Source organism: Puma concolor, chromosome C1 (genome assembly GCF_028749965.1).
Source record: "Puma concolor isolate L17-30 chromosome C1, mPumCon1.1.hap2, whole genome shotgun sequence".
NCBI classification, from domain to species: domain Eukaryota; kingdom Metazoa; phylum Chordata; class Mammalia; order Carnivora; family Felidae; genus Puma; species Puma concolor.
The window spans coordinates 149,862,054-149,885,832 of NC_141674.1; the positions used below are offsets into that span (position 1 = coordinate 149,862,054).

The window sequence follows — 23,779 nt, forward strand, 5'->3', positions numbered from 1 at the left end:
AAATAAGTACCTCCCTGGAAGATATATGGAATATAGCTTTCATTTTGAGTATACTGTATTTGGTGCCTGGTACAAAGTAGAGGCCACTACAGGATAATAACTACTTGGGCTTAAACAAAGAGGTGAAAAACTAGTTTTTAACTGTGAGTGGAAAAAATAAAACATCTATTCTTCTCATCAGCTATATCCCATGTCAAATATACAACATTAAGTGCACAAACTAAGAGCTCTTGCTTATCCTGTATTTACTAATCTAAGCATTTCTCAGCATTACAAAAGAAGAAAAAGAAAATTGATAGAAATATAAAGACATTTTAAGAATGCAATGAATGGCTGTGCCTGGGTGGCTCAGTTAGTTAAGCGTCCGACTTCAGCTCAGGTCACGATCTCACGGTTTGTGAGTTTGAGCTCTGCGTTGGGCTTTGTGCCGACAGCTCAGAGCCTGGAGCCTGCTTCACATTTTGTGTCTCCCTCTCTCTCTGCCCCTCCCCCACTCATGCTTTGTCTGTCTCTCTCAAAAACAAACATTAAAAATTTTTTAAAAAAATATTAAAAAAAGAATGCCGTGAATGTCTGTAGCAGATAATGTTAGCAACTGGAATGTTTACACGTGTGAAAGGGTCTTCAAAATATTTAGATTAACAGCTATTATGTTGACAGAATACAGAAAACAACTTCAGTCAGAGTTATAAACGATATTCAATGGAATGCGAATCAAGATTTAAAAAAAATAAGAGAACACATTTGGTAGGTTCCTTCAGAGAGCTCAAAATAAGGAAAAAAGTATCACACTAATACAGTATTTAAGAATTAAGCAAAGTGTCAAGTAAAGCATACATTATTTTGACAATAAGTAATGTACAGTTAAGAAAGATTTAGAGGTTGGGAAAAACAGGACAAAGTAAATTAGTTATAGTATTTCTTAAATGAAAACACTTACAACTTTCATAATTGATTTTTCCCATGCTATTGATTTCTGTAACTGCTGAATGCACAGAGCTACCTGTGCAGCACTGCGAGCTTCTGACAATGCCCTTCTCCATACCCTGAGCCCTGGAGCAATATCCTCTTCAATTCTGCATTGAAATATAGAAAAATTAAGTAGGTCATATCCATATTTATGGTCACTGAATGTGAAACAATCATCACACTGAAAGCCAAGCAATGACAAAAACATGTAACAGCCAATAAGAATAAGGTTTAAGCAACTAAATTTGATGTAGTGCACAGACTGTGGCTACGTGCCTCAAAGCTTAGTCACAACCAGGTAAATGTAAGATCACTTTGCAGGATTATCAACGCACATAACAAAAAAAAAAAATGTTTTTACAAAGCACCATGCAAATAGCATGATCCATATGGATCACAGACATACAAGAAGATACATAGATAACAGGCAATAGAAAATAGGCTCCAATTAGCAAAGAAGCACAATAATTTTTCAAGTTAATCTCAATAACCTACCCGTCACCATCACCACTAATGGATGGTGCAGGAGCAGGGACAGTAACTGTGCCCACATTATCCAGTTTGATCTGAATGGTGGTACTTAAGGGGCTCTTCAGATACCTTCTCTCAATGTTCCGCTCCAAATCAGCCAGCCTGGTTACAGCTATATCTAGGGGGTTGTCACTCTTCCGTTCTAGTGCATGTGCACTGCTTTCTTCTTCGCCAGTAAATTCTCCATCATGCTCCTTGCACAACTTAGAAAATGACTTATGTTCAAAATATACCAAGTCCTCCCTTTCTGATGCAGGCTCTGGACACATCCAACCCTATATATCAAGAGAATAATGTTATTATGGTTTCCTCTTAAAATGCCTGATGGGTGAATTACCTGTACTTAAAATACAGCAGCAGACACCAGCTGATCTCAAGGATCTTTACTGAAAATTTTTACCTTGTGTCTCCTAATGCTAGGTAGAGACAAAAACAGAAAATTAAAAGAATCAGGTGTAAGGAAGGATTGAAGAAGAAAATTCAGTAACTTTTGATATGAAAGGTATAATGAAAATCAGCAAATATTCCAAAGGACTTGAGAATACATGCTTATTGATTTCGTGGGACCACTTAAATGAAAAGCTCTCAGTAGTCTCTAAACTTTGCTCTTCCTTTCCATTTTCATTCCTTCCACCACTCTTCCATACAGATCCTTGTACTTACCATTTTTGCTTCAGCCACACAAGCTTTGCCGAAGCTGTTACATTTGTCTGTATGGCTTCTCCCTCTTCTCTTTACCTACCTAACTCTACTCATCCTGTAGTTCTCATGTTAAAATTTAGTTCCTCGGGGAATTCTTCCCTGATGTCCTTTAGGAAGTGAAGTCTCCCCATTACAGGCTCTCACAGAACCACAAAATACTCCACAGCCTTGTGATAGTCCCAATTTTACACTATGAGGGCAGGGGCCATGTCTGCTTTTAGTCACTTTATCTCCAGCATAGTGAAGGCAAACAGACGGCACTTAATATAGAGATGTCGATTGAATAAATGATCTTACAATTCAGCTTGCTTGTATCAACCTTCTAGCTCTAAGTCCTTCAAAGATTCCCTAATATTTAACTATTCCCTATATTTTTACCACGACATTCAAGTACCTCGAGCTACCCTTTCTTTCATGTTCCCATTTATGCATCCCCCACTGCAGTCAAAATCCATGACCTGTCACTCCACAAATATGTTCTGAGCTTCCTGATCCTTGTGCTCCATTCATGCTGTTCACTTTTCCTGGTATGGCATTCCCTATTCCGGGACTGTCAAAAGCTTCCTCATCTCAAGTTCCAACTCAACTTCTACATGAAATCTTCCCTGATCGCTCCCATATCACCACCAGAAGTCATATATTCTTTTACTAAATTCATGTATGACTGTATACTTCCCTGTAATCAGTTACTAGATTCTGCAGAGATGTATACATCTCTTGTCTCCCTATTATATGACAAGCTTTCTGAGGGCAGAAACCACCTTTTATCCCATTTTGTGATGTCCACTGACTAATGTGGAATGGGTACATAGTAAATAAAAAACAAAATGAACACTATCCTTTTTATTAAATCTCTTTAGAGATAATTACCTTGTCTTATATATTGGGATGAATTCTTCCTCATTATATTTAAATTTTTTTTTTTAACGTTTTATTTATTTTTGAGACAGAGAGAGACAGAGCATGAACAGGGCAGGGGCAGAGAGAGAGGGAGACACAGAATCAGAAGCAGGCTCCAGGCTCTGAGCCATCAGCCCAGAGCCCGACGTGGGGCTCGAACTCACAGACCGCGAGATCGTGACCTGAGCTGAAGTCGGACGCTTAACTGACTGAGCCACCCAGGCGCCCCTTCCTCATTATATTTAGAAAGGACATTTATATTTAGAAAGGGTGAAATTATGAATAGTACACATAAGTGCACTAGGTACAACTCGTGTCAAATGTCCTCATTCTTTAATTTTTTTTAATGTTTATTTATTTCTGAGACAGAGAGAAACAGAGCAAGGGTGGGGGAGGACCAGAGAGAGATGTGGACACAGAATCCAAAGCAGGCTCCAGGCTCTGAGCTGTCAGCACAGAGCCCGACACAGGCCTCAAACTCACAGAACTGCGAGATCATGACCTGAGCCGAGGCCGGACATTCAACCGACTGAGCCACCCAGGTGCTCCTCAAATGGCCTCATTCTTATAGTTTGAAAGGAACCCTATATCCCACTTAAAAAAAAAAATTCCAGGGCGCCTGGGTGGCTCAGTCAGTTAAGTGTCTGACTTGGGCTCAGGTCATGATCTCACGACTGAGGAGTTCCAGCCCTTGGGCTCCTGCTGGCAGTGGGAGTCTGTTTGGGATTCTCTCTGTCCACCACTCCCCCACTTGCGTGCGCTCTCTCGCTCTCTCTCTCTCTCTCCAAATAAATAAGTAAACTTAAGAAAAAATTTCCACTTAGCTACTGAAAACACAGCCAAACACATCTAAGCAGCCAATAATGTGAAAGGGTCAGTGCACTAAAACCTGAGTGTGTCTCCAGGAAAATGTTTCAGGTCCATGTTCTGACTTTATACATAAGTTAGAAAAGCATGATGATATGCTTTTCCAACCAATAGCCAATCAGAACTGGCAAATTAGATAGAGGGAGGGAAGTTGGAGGAAAATAGGGCTATTAGAACCAAATTTATCTATTTATTTTGTTTTTGTTTTCGTGATTTTAGAGCCAATCAAATTTAAACCAGCAAGTCGTAACAACTGACTATGAGAGAAAACAGACTATAGAAAGCAGATATTGTCATTTAAAAAGCAAAGCACACTAGGATCATTTAATGTAGGGGTAAAACCTCTTCACATTTCCTGAGGGAATCATTATCTAATAATTGGTCTTCATACTGAAGATACTATGTCACCAATATAATTTAAATCAAACTCATTATTCTCAATTTAAGAAGGTAGTGTAATGCATAACGTAAGTGACCTAACAAACATGTTAAAAAATTATGCCACTAAAAGGAATAATTATAATTTCTCCAGAAAATTAATTTGTGTAGAAGAGTTCATTTGTTGAAGATTCCAGATAAATGAGTCAGTTTTATATTGTATTACAGTACCAGGAAGAAGATTCATATAGTTGGCTAGGACAATGGTTACAGTAAATGATAAATTTTTGCTTCCCAAAGTAGTTATGTAGTTATGTTTGTGGCAAGAAAAGGATATTTTATTGGCTCTGGAAAATGGTATTTTTTGGAGATCCCTGAAAGTTTCTGAATGCCAGCATTAAAGTAATTTTGAAGAAATATTTTAATTATCGGATAGGATAGTATTATGGCATAAGCTTCTCATTCCGGATAAAACATGAAATATCAAATCGAATTACATGGAAACTACATTTTCCAAGCCTTTTCAGGTGTATGTCTCACACTTATTCATCATCAATCCATTTATATCCTCAGAGACCTCACCTTATTATCAATTGAGAGGACCTTTATACTCTTTACAAAACCAAAAAAGTCTTACACAGAGATAAAGCTTTTCTTTTGCCTTTCCACTGGAAACCAGTTCTGATCGTTGTTTGTGACATAGTAATGCCCAGTAGATAAATACATATATTAAAAGCTTACATAATATGTAGGTTATGCGTGTCTGAGTACCATAATATAACATACATTCAGATATAGCTACATTCTCCAATTTTACATTATATAGAGTGAAAGTCTGACACAGAACATGGCTTGAATAGAGGTTCTTCCTGGTCCTATATGAAACACTACAGTAGGAGTTTAATAGAGCATTATATTATCACGGGTAAAACTGTGAAAGTCTGCTTGCAGTAAAGAACTGCATACCAGAAATGAGATTTTTGATTGTCATTAAGGACGCAGTGAGGTTTAATAAAAAGGGCATATGATCTGGAGTTAGACTGACAGAGTGACTTGGTTTGAACCCACATGTAGCCACTTACTCTAAGACTACTGGCAGGTTACTTACTCTGAGCCTGTTTTCTTACCTGTGCGATGGGAGAAATTAATTCAGGATTGTATGGAGACTTAAATGAGATAAAATGAAAACATTCAACACAGGAACTGGCATATATCAGGCATACAATCAATGTTAGTTACCTTCCATTATCCTAAAAACAGATTTTATTCCAAGCCAATTTTACCTTTACTTGCAAACTTGCTGATGCAACTCTCCTTTCTAGATCTTCTACCTGTTGAAGAATACTCAAATCCATTTCCATTGCTTGTTCTTCTACTGACCAGTTCTCCACAATATCTCGAGTTACCTGGTTTTCTTCATTTTCATTTAATTCAATAATAGCAACTACATTTGAAAAGAAATTAATTTTAAAATCTACTTTACTCCTCAGTGATTTCTCTCGGAAAGTAAACAAAATTCCATGGGAACTCATGCATGTAATCAAACCCACACAAATGCACCTGTGCATATGCAGGCAGCTTATTTTTAAAAGCAGGAATATTCTTTTTTAAGAAACAACACAATATGTCTGCAGGTTGTAAAAAATTGTAAGTAATACCACTTCAAGGAATGTAAATAGTTACTGTTTGTTGAGTAAAATAGGAAAAAAAGATGCCTTTTAGTAATAAATTAAGACATATTAAAATATATCCTAAGGTAAAAGAATTAGTAAAATCTTCATAAGTAAGCAAAAGAGCAGAAATTTCTTTTAGATACATACCATCCTTATTCTTGATGCAAGCTTGGGTAATATAATCCAAGTGTTTCTGAATTTGTTTCTGTAATGCCTTTTCTCTTATTCCTCTGAGATGCAGCACTTTGAGCAAAGCTTTTAGGTCCTCTGGGTCAATAATTCTCCACCAACCAAACTGCATTTCTAAGTCAAGATGAATATGTAGAACTTTTACAAATATCTTGAATACAAATTAATGGCACAATGCAAATCAAAAGATTTATAACTACATATATAACCATCAAAGATTCAGTTATAATACAGGATTCTATTAACAGTGAAATAATGTAAGTGACTAAACACCATCTCAATGTACCCACCTTCTGGAATAGGTTTTGGACTAGGAAAATCTACTGGTTTTGCTACTTCAACAGCTGCAGGTTGAGTTGAAGAGACTTTTTCATTCTGTGGGACTGGAGATTCACTTTTACTTGAAGCAACATTGGGAGTCAAGAATGAATTACCATTTCCTTCAGATAATCCCAATCCCGATCCCAGACTAGGTAAAGGTGACGTAAATGGAATATTGGAGGTAAGCACGCCAGTGGGCCATCCACAAAACTGGAGTCCCATCATAGATACTCCACTTTTCATCTACAAAAAACAAAACATTTCATAAGTAGAATAATCTAAAAAGTTAGGAAAAATGTTTAGCATCTTAAATTATTTTTTAAATTCTGAAAACAAAGTTATTAAATACGCCTCTGCATTAGACTAGAAGTGCAAAGGTTTGTAATGAAGCTTGGTAATAGCAATTCTGACTTTTCCCAGTTTTCAAACGGTGGCAGTGATCATACAAATATTCAATGGATTCCCCATCTTCATGGGGCCAAAGATTAAAGAAAGCAACATAAAAATGACCAGTACAAACCTGAAGAGGTGATACAGCAAATGGATTTAGGCCAACAGGATTCTGAGCAGAAGATGACCCCAAGAGGGGAGCCGGAGCAGGGGAGGGGGACTGGGATGGTGGCTGAGACTGAGGAGTCACCACAGAAGCAGCTGATGCATCAGTATGGGTGAGTGAACTGTCATCACAAGGGGTTCTTGGCAAAAGGCTGAACCACTGTCTATTCTTTTCAGTCAGTGTTTTTAACAGCTGGTCATTGGGTAGAGGGCTGTAGAACTTCCCTGGACCACTTGAACCAGGACTGAATGGATTATTAGAGTCTGTCTTCTCCATGTTGCTTTGTGTTGCTGTTGATTGAATGCTGGCCAATGAATGTTTTCCACTGTTTTGATAAGACAATGTACACCCGTTTGCACTGGTATTTGGTTTGGGGGTTATTATGTCTGACTCAGGAGACATTTTAGCTACTTCTAAAAGCTTGCTTAACTTTGAAAAAGAGCCAGGTTTCTGAAGAAACAAATTTGTGTTATCTTTTTCTTTAGGATCTTCCTTTTGCTCACAAAGATCTGGATTTGAGCAATTTAAAGTATCTTCAGAAGTCTCAAATATTTCTTCTTTGATCTGGATACTTTCTACCTTTTTTAGTTTTTCTCTTTCTTTTGCAATTTCTTCTAGTCCTATAAAATTGAAAAGTATGAAGGTCAGTTATTCTATCAAACCAGTATTTTAATTGAATTTTATTACTATTTATCAAGTTATATGCATAAATATCTAAACAAACTTCTAGGTTACTAATATTCTCCATTTTTTCCCTTTCTTTATAGGCTAGATTTGTTTGCTCATTGGAAAATTAATGTAATTTTGTAACTAATCATTACAAAAAATTAAAATATTAACATATTAAAAGCTCTAATACATGACAAAAATTACTATTAACATTTTTTTGTAAATCCTTCTAGGAGTTCTATATGCAAACACATATACACCTAAGCCTATAAAGTGAAAAGAAAAAAAGGAAATCCTATTATAATATTCTAACCTACATGTTTTACTGAATAATACTCCGTAAACATCCTGATATATCAATAAATATATAACTGCACCATAAATTTTAATGGCTATCTTCAATGGAATGCAATTAATTTAAATAATCAATCTTCTACTGATAGCTATTATTAGGGTCTAATTATTCTATTATAAACAATGCTGTAAATGGTGAATGATCTAGTATCTGTATCATTGTACTTTAAAATTTTTTTTTCTGATTTACTTCCTTAGCATAAATTTCTAGAAAAAACCTTACTGAATGTTGAGATAGGTACTTTTCAGAATTTTTGAAGTATAATTGTCTTACTCCCCTCTAGAAAGTCTAAATTGATACACATTAACACCAGAAGTACACAAAAGCATGTATTTCCCTTAGTCCTCAAATAAACTGAATACTATTAATATTTTTTGTCTTTTCCAATATCTGGGGGGTGAAAGTCCAAATTGTACTTTTTTAATGATCACTATATAAGATTATCTTTTCATAGGTTTATTGGTATTTCTCCTTTGTGGACTTCTGGTTCATATGTTTGACCAATGTTTTAAAAAAGTAATTCATAAACACCCTTTTAAAAATATAAATACAGGGGCACCTGGGTGGCTTAGTTGGTTAAGTGTCCGACTTTGGCTCTGGTCATATCTTGCACTTCATGAGTTTGAGCCCCACATTAGGCTCTGCGCTGACAGCTCTCCTGGAGCCTGCTTCAGATACTGTGTCTCCCTCTCTCTCTGCCTCTCCCCAGTCACCATCTCCCACTCACACTCTGTCTCTCTCTCTCTCTCTCAAAAATAATTTAAAAAAACATTAAAAATATAAATATACTAGTTTATTTGAGAAGTAATATGTGCTCAAGGTAAAATATTTAGTAATGAGAGGTATAAGGTAAAACCGTTTCTGTCCTACTCCCTCAATCCCTATTTCTACTCTTCATAGGTAACCATGGTTAACCAATTATGCCTGTAGATCCTTCTGGAGATCTTACATGCATACATGTGACCATCATTTTACACTATTACATAAATGAGATACTACTCTTCACTTTTCTGCAACTTAGAATAAAACCCAAACTCCTACACAAGGCCTACAACAGTGTATGATCTAGTTCCTGAAAAACTCCACAACCTCTGACCACTATTGTCCTTGTTCTTCCTTTCTCCCTTTTTTTGCTTCTCAAACATGCTAAGTTCTGACCTTTCTTGAGGCCTTTACACTTGCTATTTCCTCTGCGTAGAATACTGTTGTAACTTTATCCTCATATTTCAAACTAAGTGTCATTTTCTCAGTGAAGTTTTCTCTATCTAATTTTTTTAAAATGTTTATTTATTGAGAGAGAGAGAGAGAGAGAGAGCGAGCAGGAGTGGGGGAGGGGCAGAGAGAGAGGGGGAGACACAGAATCCGAAGCAGGCTCCAGGCTCTGAGCTGTCAGCAGAGCCTGACGCAGGGCTCAAACCCATGAACCGTGAGATCATGTTCTGAGATGAAGTCTGGCGCTTAACCAACTGAGCCACCCTCTGATCACCTTATCTAAAGTAGGGGCCCCATCCCATTCACCTTAGAATATCATTCTGTATATTTACTTTGCAGAATTTACCATTAGACACAATAATGTGTTTATTTTCTATTCTACACCCCCTCACCCACAAACTAGAATTTAAATCAACAAGTTTGCTTAAAGGTAGAGCAATGTCTATCTTGCTTATTATTGGATCCCAAATGCCTAACATGATGGCTGCTATCAAATGGAAACTCAATAAATATTTTTTGAATGATGAAATAATGAATTTAATGTTTTCACTATATATATACCTTCAACAGCTTTCAATGGCAGAACACATAATTATACTTGATCAGCTGCATAATATTCTATTATCTAGGTATATCATGACTTATTTAACCAATTCTATTAATGTCTGAAATAGCTCTTCTATGCTTCTCCTGAAATTCATTTCTACCCCAAATTAAAAGTCTATAACTCAGACTTAGGCTTCTGGCCAATCAGGAGTCATAGGGACTAGATTTACCTCCTTGCATGAAACAACCAAAAAACAGACAAAATATATGAAACAACAGTTTGTAAGAAACTGGACATCAGGTGACAATGAGAGAAACCAAAAGCAGCAAGCCCTATGACTGCCCTAGTTTACTGCCTTGGGATAGTTTCCAGGCTACATCACAGAGAGAGAAATCCAGACACAGCTGGAAGACTCCTGAGATGAGGAGATGGAACTGAGAGTCCAGGGGAGACCCAAATGGCTAGAGTGCTCAGGAAGGAGAACTGGAGAGGAAAGAGCTGCCTGGAGAGAGAACTCCACAGATGAGTGGACAGACCCCTTGAGTGTTCAGCTAAATAATGATAAGTGCCTATGTGTCAGGAATGCACCTGAGACCAAGGAAAGAACCACCTGAAAAAGATTAGAGGTGAAAGTGCTAGATACTCACACATGTTGGGAATGGACCTATTCCTACCAGCCAGGCTTGGAAACCTCAAAACTCACAGGCATCAGGTAGAATACTCAAGGATCTTGCTTCAGTAGTTAGGGGATAATTAGCCCTAGAATAAACACTGTTCTAGTCCTGCCTAACAAATTTTAAAAGCAAGACCTGAAAGGATCAAACTTTTCCCAAGTACCTTAACAATATTTCAGTTAAACAAAGCTCAAAAATGTTTGTGGGAATTAAAAAATATCCAGTACCAAATGAGATAAAATTCACAATGTCAGGCATCCAAACAAAATTAGAAGGCATGCAAAGAAACAGGAAAACACGATGCATAATTAGAAAAAAATCAATCATAAAAACTGACCCCAAACTAATAAGACAATAGAATTAGCAGACAAGGACATTAAATTTGAAAAAATAATGGCTGACGCTCTGGAAAACAGTGTGGAGGTTACTCAAAAAATTAAAAATAGAACTACCCTATGACCCAGCAATAGCACTACTAGGTTTATCCAAAGGATACAGGAGTGCTGATTCATAGGGGCACATGTACCCCAATGTTTATAGCAGCGCTTTCAACAATAGCCAAATTATGGTAAGAGCTTAAATGTCCATCAACTGATGAATGGGTAAAGAAGTGGTTTATATATACAATGGAATACTACTTGGCAATGAGAAAGAATGAAATCATGCCATTTGCAGCAACGTGGATGGAACTGGAAGGTATTATGCTGAGTGAAATAAGTCAGTCAGAGAAAGACAGATAATCATATGTTTTCACTCATATGTGGATCTTGAGAAACTTAACAGAAGACGATGGGGGAAGGGAAGGGGAAAAAAATAGTTACAAACAGAAAGGGAGGGAGGCAAACCATAAGAGACTCTTAAATACAGAGAACAAACTGAGGGTTGATGGCGGGGGTGGGAGGAGGGGAAAATGGGTGATGGGTATTGAGGAGGGCACTTGTTGGGATGAGCATTGGGTGTTGTATGTAAGTGATGAATCACGAGAATCTACCCCCAAAACCAAGAGCACACTTTACACACTGTATGTTAGCCAATTTGACAATAAATTATATTAAAAAAAAGAAACAATAATGGCTGAAAAAATTCCAAATTTGGTGAAAACTATAAAACACAGACCCACGAAACTCAGCAAACTCCCAGGAAAAGAAACATGAAGACAACTACACCAAGACATACAATCAAATTGTTTAACACCAACGGATACAGAAAATCTAAAAGGCAGGTAACAAAAAATCTTATGCCTCATATAATCTCTATGCACTTTGTACACATTTATTCTAAGAAAACCCTACTTTATCACCCTAATTAGGCACATGTGGAAAGTGTCACTGTGCTTTATTCAAGTTATTGTTTAGTAAGTACTACTACTTGTTCTTGATTTATTCTGAGAACTAGTATCTTAAATGACTGCTGTCATATGTCCCAAAACAAACAGATTAGCCAAACCAAAAAACCAACCAACCAACCAATTTTTACTGGCTTGAGACTAGTAGATGATGTCCCATTTATATCTAATAAAGTAGACGGAGCTGATGATACATTTTAATAGCCCATTCATCGTTGTCTTCAACTTTTGTATTCAAATTACTTAATTATGAACAGTTAAACCTCTTATTAAAATGTAAAATTATTTTAATGTAAATTATTTAATTTACACAGGATGTTTAGCATAAAGAGATTTTTAAATTTTAAATAATTTTCTATCTCCTATCTCATACAACCCCCCGGTTCCTTCCAGTTCTTACTTTTCTGACATGTGTCAATAAGTATTAATAAATATCTTCAAAACAGACTGAAGGCAAGAGATGAAACAGGGAATGCTGTTCACTTGATTCATTTCCCTGGTAGTAAACGCTAGTGCATTATAACCGAGAAAATACCATTTCGCATTAAAACAAATCCTAAACAAATTTGTCTCTTTCTACTGGAAAGAGACGATGTCTTCTTGAATTTTATCAGAATCACGCTGAACCTTCTCAGTTCACCTAACAGTTGTCATTGGACACTAGGTGTCCACCACTCTGAGGTCAAGTGAAAAAATTTTCCTTTGCTCTCTTTAGTTAGGCTGAAGCAAACTATAATTTTCAAATAAATTTTACTACACTGTAAGTAAAACACAGATAGAGAACATAAGAAAAGTAAAAACACTGGCATTTAGAATACAGGTCCCTGTGCAGTGGCTTCCTCCCAGGGCTCAAAGGCACTTTTCCCCAGAAGTACTCTCACTGATTTTTAGTTGTCTTCATGTTGAGAGAGCTCCCATGACCCAGCATCCAGGAGATTTCTTGCTATTATTACTGTGGAGAAGACTAAAGGAAGCAGATTCTCATCATTTGTCTCTCTAGGATTGTTCCTTCCCAGACTGATTCAGGAATTAAAAAAAAAGATGATTGATACCATAATACCCTTTCCCTTCATATAAGAGTCCCCCACATATCCATAACAGGAATTATGTTTTATTTACACTTCTAGATCAAATGCTGTAATCATATCCTAATACAAAATAGAAGAGTAACATTCACATCATAGTATATACATATAATTAACAACAAACTTGTTTCATTTTTGTTGCAATACCAAATAAATTATCTATAATCTAACATACCCCTACACACACACACACACACACACACACACACACACACACACACACACCTTTGGGTTTAGCTGGGTGGCCATGGGGGCTTTTTTCCTTCCCACTTTGCTGAGGGACAGCAGGACACTACAGCCTTTTAGCAGCTAATATCAACACTGTTCTCAGGGTCCTACATGTGTAGACTTTGCTTTTTGGTGTGTATACCCACAAGCACTGTTCCTAGACCCGAAGTTCCCTTGATACATTTACTGTTAGAGAAACAAAGTGCTTTCTACCCTTTCTCACGCTAACCCATAAATACAGAGCAAGCCATAGGATATAGTATTTTATCTCTTGGAGTGCTTTTGTCACAAATCCAAGTCCTATGGAACCACTATGGGAGCTGGGAGATCTTTTGTACTGTTCCTTCTCTGCTTGTAAGTTGCCTTTACTAATAAACTTTGCTGCTATTAGCACTATGTGTGTCATTAGTGGTTTTGTAACTGTGCATCTTGTACAAGAGTTGGTGTCCAACAAAGTTTAATGTCATGGATATTTGGAAGGGAAGCATGCAGGGGTGGAAGAATTTCTCCGTGGGGTCAGTGGTAATTCACTTGGTGGACTTAGGAAGGTCTCAGTAGCTATGCCCAAGGATGAAAGAAGCACTACAGTGTATACTAAAGAGGGGGACTAGTGGTGATAAGGTGGTTTGAAATTCAGTTCTGTCCTTCTTTCCTTACCAGCTTAGAGATTTTCATGAGCCCTAAGTGGGAGAGTGAACTAGAAAGAGTGATAGGAGCCCCTTTAGAAGAGAAAGTGGGGCAAACTCCCACTATTATGTTAACTCCTCTGTTATGATGTGAACTATCCCCTATGATATGAAGCCAGTTATTGTGAGGCATGCTCCATAGGAACCTGAATGGGAATCCCAGCAGAAGGAAATCCATCAATAAACAAAGTAAGAGCTGGGTTCTCAAACTACCATAAACACTTGGAAGGATCCTTAGAGGCTTGGCTTGCTTGTTTGCATGATGAAGGGACAATGGTGGTGTTAAAACAAGTGGAGTAGGGGGAATGCCCTTGCTACACAATAAGCAGTCTGGGTTTACTCGTAGTGCTGGGACAGGCATTGTCACCATTTTCAAACTGGATGCTTGGTAGCTTTGGTAAAATAGATCCCTGTTGGGGTGATTTTCCCGAGGCTCTTTATGTGAACTGGACTTGATCCACAGCAGATGTAGACACTAGCTACGTTACCATAATTCTAAGAAAACCCAGGGCTTGGGAGGGGATGGGCCTGACAACATGCCCTTGGTATAAAGAATGTTAAATGACTGAATCAGAACAGGTCCATGTATGTGGATAACGGCTTTGATTTTACTCCTTCACCTGGGAGGCAATGTTAGAAATGAAATAGTTCTTTTGGGTCATACAAGCCTCATTTCAGGGAAGGAAATGGAAAGTGAGAGCCTAAAATGTGGCACAGGTTTCTATACAAAATAAAAAGAAAAAAGGTACAAAGGAAGAAGATAGGCTAGACTTCTGGTATTGCTCATAGAGAGAAGCAATGATAAGACAGAGGTGATGTGTTGTATAATTTTAGAGTATGGAAGTGTTATCCACTTCAAAAATCTGAGAAGGTGGAAAAGAGACCCATGGGATGAGACACAGAAGATCCAATGGCCACTGGCTTGAGGAGTTGTTAGGAGAGGGGGAGTTGCCAGAAGATTAGGTGAAGAGAGTCCCTGCAGAGGACTATCCCTCAGACATTACAGTGGTTGAGCCTCACCACATTCACCATCTGGTAAGATCTCACAGTCTCTAGACTCTTCAGGAAAGGATTTGGAGAATAGAACCAAGGGAAATACCCTGTATCATCTCAACTCTTGAAACGGGATTATGGGTTGGAACATTCACAGTCATCAGCTCTACTTTATGAAATTGATTCAACTCCAGAAGCCAGGCTTTCTTTGTTCCCTGATCTGGGCTCTTTCAAACTTAAGAAGGACCAGGGCTGGGCTCTATCCCTGGGTCCCCCTCTAAAGGACTGCTAACCACACTTCTCAGTTCACTATGCTAGAAAGAAGAGCCTCAAATATTTATGGGCTTGCTAGAAATGAGGGCCCAAGTGTCTACTGTTCTAGAATGCAAAACAGCCTGGGCAAACAAGTTCCCATATTGCGGCTGCGAGTTGGTGTTACCTATGACTCAAAGCCCGGAATCGCAATCAATGTAAAGGCTTTTGGACCTTTTTGTGTGAACTCCAATTGTTCCTTTATCAGACTGCATAACTGGCATGAAAATACTGTGGTATTAAAGTCCTGCACAAGCATGTCCACATATCAGTGGGACATATTTGTTGTGACTTCTACTGGCAGTTTTGCTAACTGTTGGCCAGGCATGTTGTCAATACCCAGATGCACTGACCAGGCCTGCCATGGCTGTACAAGAGTGCTACATACCTGGAGGAGAAAGATTGCATTTCTCATGCAAGAATAGATTCAGATAGGGGTACTGAACAACACCATTACACTATTTAACGACGCTGTTTGACACTAGCATTGTAAGTGTCTATGACTGAAGTCAAGACACTCTGATGACATTTGTTAACTTTTGAATATCTCATTTCCTCTAGCTACTGAATGGTATATACACCTTTTCTGGATATAGAGATACTGTGTCTCTCCATGTGTGGACCATATAATACTATTAAGACTGAAGCATATTTATCACATAGTAAGATTTCCAGAAATAATACAAACAATTGGAATGCCTTTCACAGTTGTTGCCAAAGCTTGCCAACATAGTGTTGAGTGGCTGGCTTGTCCGTGTTCCCTCTTCTCTACAGGCAGTACAGAATGCTGGAATGATATTCTAAAAGATGGGTGCACCAACACCCCTCCATAGTGACCTCTGTACATTGTCCAGTCTGGCTGTCCTCTTCCGTTTATACTTTGAGCACTTCTCATACCTCATAAAGGTCCTTACACTGTGGTGAAGTTCCTTGGCATATTGGATTTGAAGAGCAGAAACGGAGAATATACTTGGTATGCCAGGACCCTGAGTTTTTATACCTCAAAGTTTCTCTCCTTTTTTGGCACCTTTCAACAGGTGGCTGGGAAGTTACTGTTGTTCATATTACAGATGAATGGATGGACACAAATGTCAATATTCTCCTACTTTTCAGATGACATTTGCAAGTTACACCCAGAGGAATGGTAATTTTTATTCTCTTTGTTACAACAGTTTTAAATTTTTGTTGTGCACTCACTCTACAGGCAGGAGATTTTGCTGTAGTCCTTTTACCCATACAATATATTCTGCCTGGAGGACATCTTTGGTGGGAAAATGGCACCTCCTGGTTTTGTGTGGAACTTACTGTTCCAGAAAAAAAGGACAGTCCATATAGATCACCACTGAAGATAATGATGGACTTGGCATGGGCATAAACATAACTGACCACAGAAGGTAAGAGGGTGAATATAGCATGAATAATTCTCCTGTTGCCTTTCTTATAGATATTAACAAACTATACTGAATAATCCTCTACAGCTATCCCACACAATGACACTTATTTCAAAGCTATCAGGATGTTGTATTTGTCATCCTCAACCTTCTTAATTATGGAGGACATTCTGTGCATTCCACTCCCAGACAGTGTCATAGGAATTACTCATTACTCCAGAGTCCTCATTTGTTTGGGCTATCCATAATTCTGTCCTTACTAATTATGCTGTGTAAAACTCCCTTTATCTTCTTAGAGGCAGAAGGACACTCATATCCTGACATCTCAGCTCCCAGTGATCCATCAGGACCACCTGGTAGCACTTTTCCCCACTTCAGACCTACAGTTGAGTCTGGCTAACAGCACATTGGCAGTGTGCTAACCCCAGGGAAACATAAATGCCACATAGATACAAAATGTAGCATTGAACCAGACTGGCTGGCACTCTCTGTGATCCAGGGGAACTTGTTTTCTTATGTGAAAAGCAAGGCCTTCCTGCTTCCTATCTGGACATAACACTGTCTACATACTTTGGGAATAACTATGAGACCTTTTATAATGGCACTAACTGGCTGGTTAGCTCATTTGGTTAGAGTGTGGTGTTATATGACTCAAAATCTAAAAGGCACTGGCAACTTTCCCAGCTGTGATCTCTAGGGTCAGCATCAAACCTACCTGCAAGATGGCAGGTATGTAGGGATACAAGCTTTCATTACTTTGCACAAGGGCTCCTTCCTTGAATAGGCACCCATGAAGCTGAGGGTATGACCCCAAATCATCTACACTGAGGGACACTACCACTGAGAAGGCTTGGGCTGTTATCACTGAACAAAAATAGCATTGATTCCTTGACCCGAGTAATATTATAAATGCATAGCTTAGGACCATTTGTTGAATATACTATAGGCAGATTGCTCAGGGTAATTGATGTTGTGCAATATTGTTTGTTTTGGAATTTCTCTGGCTTATCTGATTTCTCCTTCAGAAGGCACCATTTAAAATCCAACTGATAACTGTTCCACCTAGTGAAGACATATACCTACTGAGTCACAAGGGTCAGAGGGTAGACTGAAGGGGAATAAACCCTCAGTTTCAGCTAAATGGCTACAGGGGCTCTCTTCCTTCTCTCTTCCCAGAGGCCCAACAGAAAGCCAGATTAGTCACTGAGCTGGTTTGCAGATGGACAGTAGGGCCTTTGGCTGATGTTGGCACTGTTCCCAAGGCCCTCAGTATGTGGAACCTGCCCTTTGTAGTCATATTCCCTATTGCTGTTCCCAGGTACAGAATTCCTATATATACAGGACCTATATAAATGTTTTATATATACATATATACATACACAAACACACAAACACACACACACACACACACGTAATATGTTGTTCCTTAGAGAAACAAAGGGTTTTCTACCTCCTCTTGGACTAAGCTAAAAAAATAGAGTGTGAAAGAAGGCATCTCTCTCTTTGGGTGTTCTTGTTGCCTGTCTAGGCTGCAACTGGACGACACTCTTGTGGAACAAACATGGGGGCTTAGAAGATGCTGTGTGCTTTGTTATGTGCTCTACTCTTGAGTTACCATACTGATAAACTTTGTTATTAGCACCATGAGTTTCACTCATGGTGTGGGTTATCTTGCACGAACACCCTGAATTTAATTAATAATTTTCTTTGGAGGTAATCCCAGATCTGATTTCTTTTTTGTTATAATATTGAGGATAAAGATAATTTTAGGGATTTTTAAAAAAACTTGGACATTTATTTTTTAAAGCTTGTGCATTTATACTTTTAAATAGATGAATGTTGTTAAATCTAACTTTATTAAGAATAGATGGTGTTTTTAGGTAACTTTTAAAAAGTGACAAATGAGAGGAATAGGATATTGCATATTGTTAATATTGTATTAACTTTTGTTTTAAAGTGGGCTCCATGCCCAACATGGGGCTTGAACTCATAACCCTGAGATTAAAAGTCATGTACTCTACTGACTGAGCCAGCCAGGTGTCCCCTGTATTAACTTTTAATATCCAATATTTTATGGTCGTTTCTACTAGTTGGTACTTATTCATCTTTATCAGCCTTGCCTCCCAGATATAGTACTTGTCTATATTACATATTAATATGCTTCTGTTCTTTGTCTTCATATATGGTATATCTTTCCAATTAGATTGTGAGCTTTTTCTGGAGACAGGTTAATTGATTCTTTTGTATCTCCATAGTACTTAGTACAAGGCATAATACAAGTGCAGATTAAACACTTGATTAAAATCATAAAGGTTTTTTTCTACTTTAATTAGCTGTAAGATAAAGAGAAGGAATCTACATCTGTTATTTATTTTATAAGTTTCATAGCACTTAGAATAATATAGCAGATGCACATTTATCAGCGAATTAATAAAACCTTTATGAGAAAACCTTTAAGTGAAAATTTATTCCTCCTTTTCCGCTGTACTATGCAATGACCACAAATAATAGTATAAAGTATGATTAATATTTATATATCACTTTGTAGCTCTTTTAAATTCATTATTTGACATGATAATAACCAAAGAATTTATACAGAGCCTATTACAATTCTCTTGTAGAAAGAAAAATCAGAGTCCAGAGAGGTTAAATTGTGGGACCTGAACAGAAACTGAGGTCCAGTAACTATAAATTCAATAAATGTTATTTAATTTGAGAGGCCTCAAATTAAAAAGTTTCCTGTAAGCTATTCTTATAAACCTGATAAAGACATTTAATTACTTACTTTCTTAAAGTATTTTTAATGTGCCTGTGATATATAAAGTACAATGTTTTACACTACGTAGAATCAAAAGTTGTACATATAAGGGCTATAAAACTTAAATAATATAAATAAACTGAATGTATATCAATTGCCAAGATAATGATACAATTATTTGGTTTTCTAGGAGTTCACAGATAAGCTGGAGAAGAATTTATAAAAAGGCTAGAACTTGAGCTGGATCAAGAAAGGTGAAATTTAAAATGATTAAAGAGGGGCGCCTGGGTGGCGCAGTCGGTTAAGCGTCCGACTTCAACCAGGTCACGATCTCGCGGTCCGGGAGTTCGAGCCCCGCGTCAGGCTCTGGGCTGATGGCTCAGAGCCTGGAGCCTGTTTCCGATTCTGTGTCTCCCTCTCTCTCTGCCCCTCCCCCGTTCATGCTCTGTCTCTCACTGTCCCAAAAATAAATAAACGTTGAAAAAAAAAATTTAAAAAAAAATAAAATGATTAAAGAAAAGGCAAATTAGCATTATATTGAACAGAACTCAGCAAAACAAAGTATGCAAAGTAGGAAGAATGCACATGTGTTAAGCAGTGGTGAGTAGATTGGTCTATGTAAATTCATATTGGGGAACAGTATGAAGACATTTTGAAGTCAGATTTATAGAAGGCCATGAATGCTTGTATGCCAGGTTATATAAAGACTTATTACATCATCATATAAGCAGTAGGAAGTCCTTCGAGGTTTTGAAGCAGAGACATGATATGATGACAGAATGTAATGGAAGGAAGAGATTGTATAGAGAGAAGTTGGGGGCAGCTGTAATAATCCACATATATATTAAGAAAGAACTGATTTCAGCAGTGTTGCAGAGATTGACTTTAGACATTTTGAAGGGAAAGTGGACATCCTAGATAACTTCAACTTTACAAGCTCAGGTGACTGAGATTAATGTGGACCTTAGTCAAATCGAACAATATGTAATTGGTCTGGGGTAGGGCTCAGGTTTTGTGATTTTTTAAGGTTCTCATTTGACTCTTGTAGCTAAGGTCAAGTCAGTCATGGGGCACTTTATTGCTCTTAAGCTTCACCAAGGCTGTGCACCTCAGTGACTCACAATTTTATAATATTTTTTTCTGTAATTTTATAATTTTATTTTTTTTTTAAATTTTTTTTTCAACGTTTTTTTAATTTATTTTTGGGACAGAGAGAGACAGAGCATGAACGGGGGAGGGGCAGAGAGAGAGGGAGACACAGAATCGGAAACAGGCTCCAGGCTCCGAGCCATCAGCCCAGAGCCTGACGTGGGGCTCGAACTCATGGACTGCGAGATCGTGACCTGGCTGAAGTCGGACGCTTAACTGACTGCGCCACCCAGGCGCCCCTGTAATTTTATAATTTTAAATTAAATCTCTAAAGATATATGCACCTTTGTTTATTGCAGCATTTTTTAGTTTTTTTTAAAAAAAATTCCAGTTAGTTAACATACAGTGTAATATTAGTTTCATGTGTATAATTTAGTGATTCAACACTTACATACAACAGCTGGTGCTCATCACAAGTGCACACCTAAATCCCCATCACCTAGTTAAGCCCACCTCCCTAACTGCCTCCCTCTGGTAACCATCAGTTTGTTCTCTATAGTTAAGAGTTTGTTTCTTAGTTTGCTTCTCTCCCCAACCCCCCCCCCCCACCATGGTCGTTTGTTTTGTTTCTTAAATTCCACATAAGAGTGAAATCATATGGTATTTGTCTTTCTCTGACTTATTTTGCTCAGCATAATACTCTCTAGCTCCATCCATATCATTGCAAATGGCAAGATTTCATTCTTTCTTATGACTAATATTCCATTTTGTGTGTGTGTGTATGTATAAAGAAGTGATATATATATCAGTTGATGGGCACCTGGACTCTTTCCATAAATTAGTTATTGTAGATAATGCTGCTATAAACATCAGGGTACATGTATCCCTTCGAATTAGTATTTTTGTATTCTTTGGGTAAATATCTAGTAGTGCAGTTGTTGGCTTGCACAGTGGTTTTATTTTTAACTTTCTGAGGAACCTCCATACTGTTTTTAACAGTGGCTGTACCAGTTTGCATTCCCAGCAACAGTGTAAGAGGGTTCCCCTTTGTCCACATCCTTGCCAATACTTGTTGTTTCTTGTTAATTTTAGCCATTCTGACAGGTGTGAGGTGATAGCTCATTGTAGTTTTGATTTGCATTTCTCTAATGATGAGTGATGTTGAGCATCTTTTCATTATCTGCCATCTGTATGTCTTCTTTGGAAAAATGTCTATTTATGTCTTCTGCCTATTTTTAAATTGGATTATTTGTTTTTTGAGTGCTGAGCTTTATAAGTTCTTTATATATTTTGTATAATAATCCTTTATCAGATCTGTCATTTGCAAACATCTTCTCCATTCTGTAGGTTGCCTTTTAGTTTTGTTGATTGTTTCCTTCACCATGCAGCTTTTTATTTTGAAGAAGTCCCAATAGTTTACTTTTGCTTTTGTTTCCCTTGCCTCAGGAGACATACCTAGTAAGAAGTTGCCAAAGCTGATGTCAAAGAGATTACTGCCTGTGTTCTCCTTTAGGATTTTAATGGTTTCCAGTCTCACATTTAGGTCTTTAATCCATTTTGAATTTATTTTCATGTATGGTCTAAGAAAGTGGTCCGGTTTCATTCTTTTACATGAAGCATTATTTTTAATAGCCTAGATATGGAAGCAATCCAAGTGTCCTTCAATAGATGAATGGACAAGAAGATGTGGATGGACAAGAAGATGAGCTATGCATACATACGCATGTGCACATGCATGTGCGCGCGCGCACACACACACACACACACACACACACACACACACAGGAATATTACTCAGCCATAAAAAAGAATGAAATCTAGGGCGCCTGGTTGGCTCAGTCGAGTTAAGTGTCTGACTTTGGCTCAGGTCATGATCTCACGGTTCATGAGTTTGAGCCCCACATCAGGCTCTGTGCTGACAGCTCAAAGCCTGGAGCCTGCTTCAGATTCTGTGTGTCTCTCTCTTTCTCTCTCTGCTCCTCCCCTGCTTGTGCTCTGTCTCTCTCTCAAAAAAAACATTACAATTAAAATTAAAAAAGAATGAAAATTTGCCATTTGTAACAACATGGGTGGGCCTAGAAGGTACAATGCTAGGTGAAATAAGTCAGAGAAAGACAAATTCCATAGGGTTTCACTCATATGTGGAATTTAAGAATCAAAAAAAAAAAAAAAAAAAAAGAACAAAGAAAAAAACAGACAAACAAACAAACCTAGACTCTTAAATACAAAGAACAAACTGGTGGTTGCCAGAGTGGAGGTGGGTTGGGGGATGGATGAAATAAAGGGGATTAAGGGTACACTTATTTTAATGGGCACTGAGTAATTTATAGAATTGTTGAATCATTATATTGTACACCTGAAACTAAAAACACTATGTTAATTATACTTAAATAAAAAAATAGATTTCTATACTAAAACTTTTACTTAATTTCATACTTGACAAGATCCTCTTCTTGACTTTTCTGATTCAGTTTAAAATATCACAATTTTTCTTTTTTAATTTTTAAATGTTTATTATTTATTTTTGAGAGAGAGAGTCAGAGTGAGAGTGGGGAAGTGGCAGACAGAGAGAGGGACACACAGAATCCAAAGCAGCTCCAGGCTCCACGCTGTCGGCACAGAGCCCAATGCGGGGCCCGAGCTCAAGAACTGCGAGATCATGACATGAATCGAAGTCGGACACTCAATGGACTGAGCCACCGAGGCACCCCAATATCACAATTTTTCTATTAAGGATTAATTCATCCAATTTTTCTCTGATTTCATTTTTATTACATCACATTCAATCTTTCTTATAGCAATTCTACCTTCAAGATATCACACTCTGGGGGCACCTGGGTGGTTAAGCATTGGACTTCAGTTCAGGTCATGATTTCACGGTTTGTGAGTTCAAGCCCCACATTGGGCTCCCTGCTGTCAGCACGGAGCTGTCTTGGGATCCTCTGTCCTCCTCTCTTTCTGCCCCTCCCTATCACTCTCTCTCTCAAAAAGAAATAAACATTAAAAAAAAAGATATCATGGTCTTCCCATGTTTCTTGTTTGTACTTGAGCTTAGGGCCTCCCTACTTTTTTTCTAGGCTACTAGAGTGATCCCACGACTGATTTCTCTGCCCCCTTTCTCCTCAATCCAATGTGTACTTTGCTCCAGATTATTTATTTTAGCATAGTTCCCCTGCCTATATTACTCTCTGCCTTCAAGACCTCACAGTCTAGTGCCAGAAATGGCCATGTATGCCAAAAATTGTAAATTATTAAAGTAGGCTATATAACATTTTCCTGGTTTGAGTATTTTAAAGCACTTTGTGTTTATCCTTTGACTACCTCCAACTTCATTCACTCTCTGGTTTGC

At 37.9% G+C, this 23,779-nt stretch overlaps 1 protein-coding gene across 21 annotated transcripts in view; it reads right to left on the bottom strand.

The window, feature by feature from the left end:
• BAZ2B (bromodomain adjacent to zinc finger domain 2B) overlaps positions 1–23,779 on the bottom strand; it is a 330,135-nt gene that overhangs the window by 13,982 nt on the left and 292,374 nt on the right. For 16 of the 21 annotated variants that reach the window (XM_086718691.1, XM_086718692.1, XM_086718694.1 and 13 more), the window contains 6 exons: positions 7,051–7,706; positions 6,500–6,773; positions 6,168–6,323; positions 5,631–5,791; positions 1,465–1,775; positions 941–1,076 (listed from right to left, as the gene is read on the bottom strand). In XM_086718691.1, coding sequence (XP_086574817.1) covers positions 941–1,076; positions 1,465–1,775; positions 5,631–5,791; positions 6,168–6,323; positions 6,500–6,773; positions 7,051–7,706 — 1,694 coding nt within the window. The remainder of the gene's footprint in view (positions 1–940; positions 1,077–1,464; positions 1,776–5,630; positions 5,792–6,167; positions 6,324–6,499; positions 6,774–7,050; positions 7,707–23,779) is intronic. The other 5 variants (XM_086718706.1, XM_086718705.1, XM_086718701.1 and 2 more) reach the window with 2 other exon arrangements.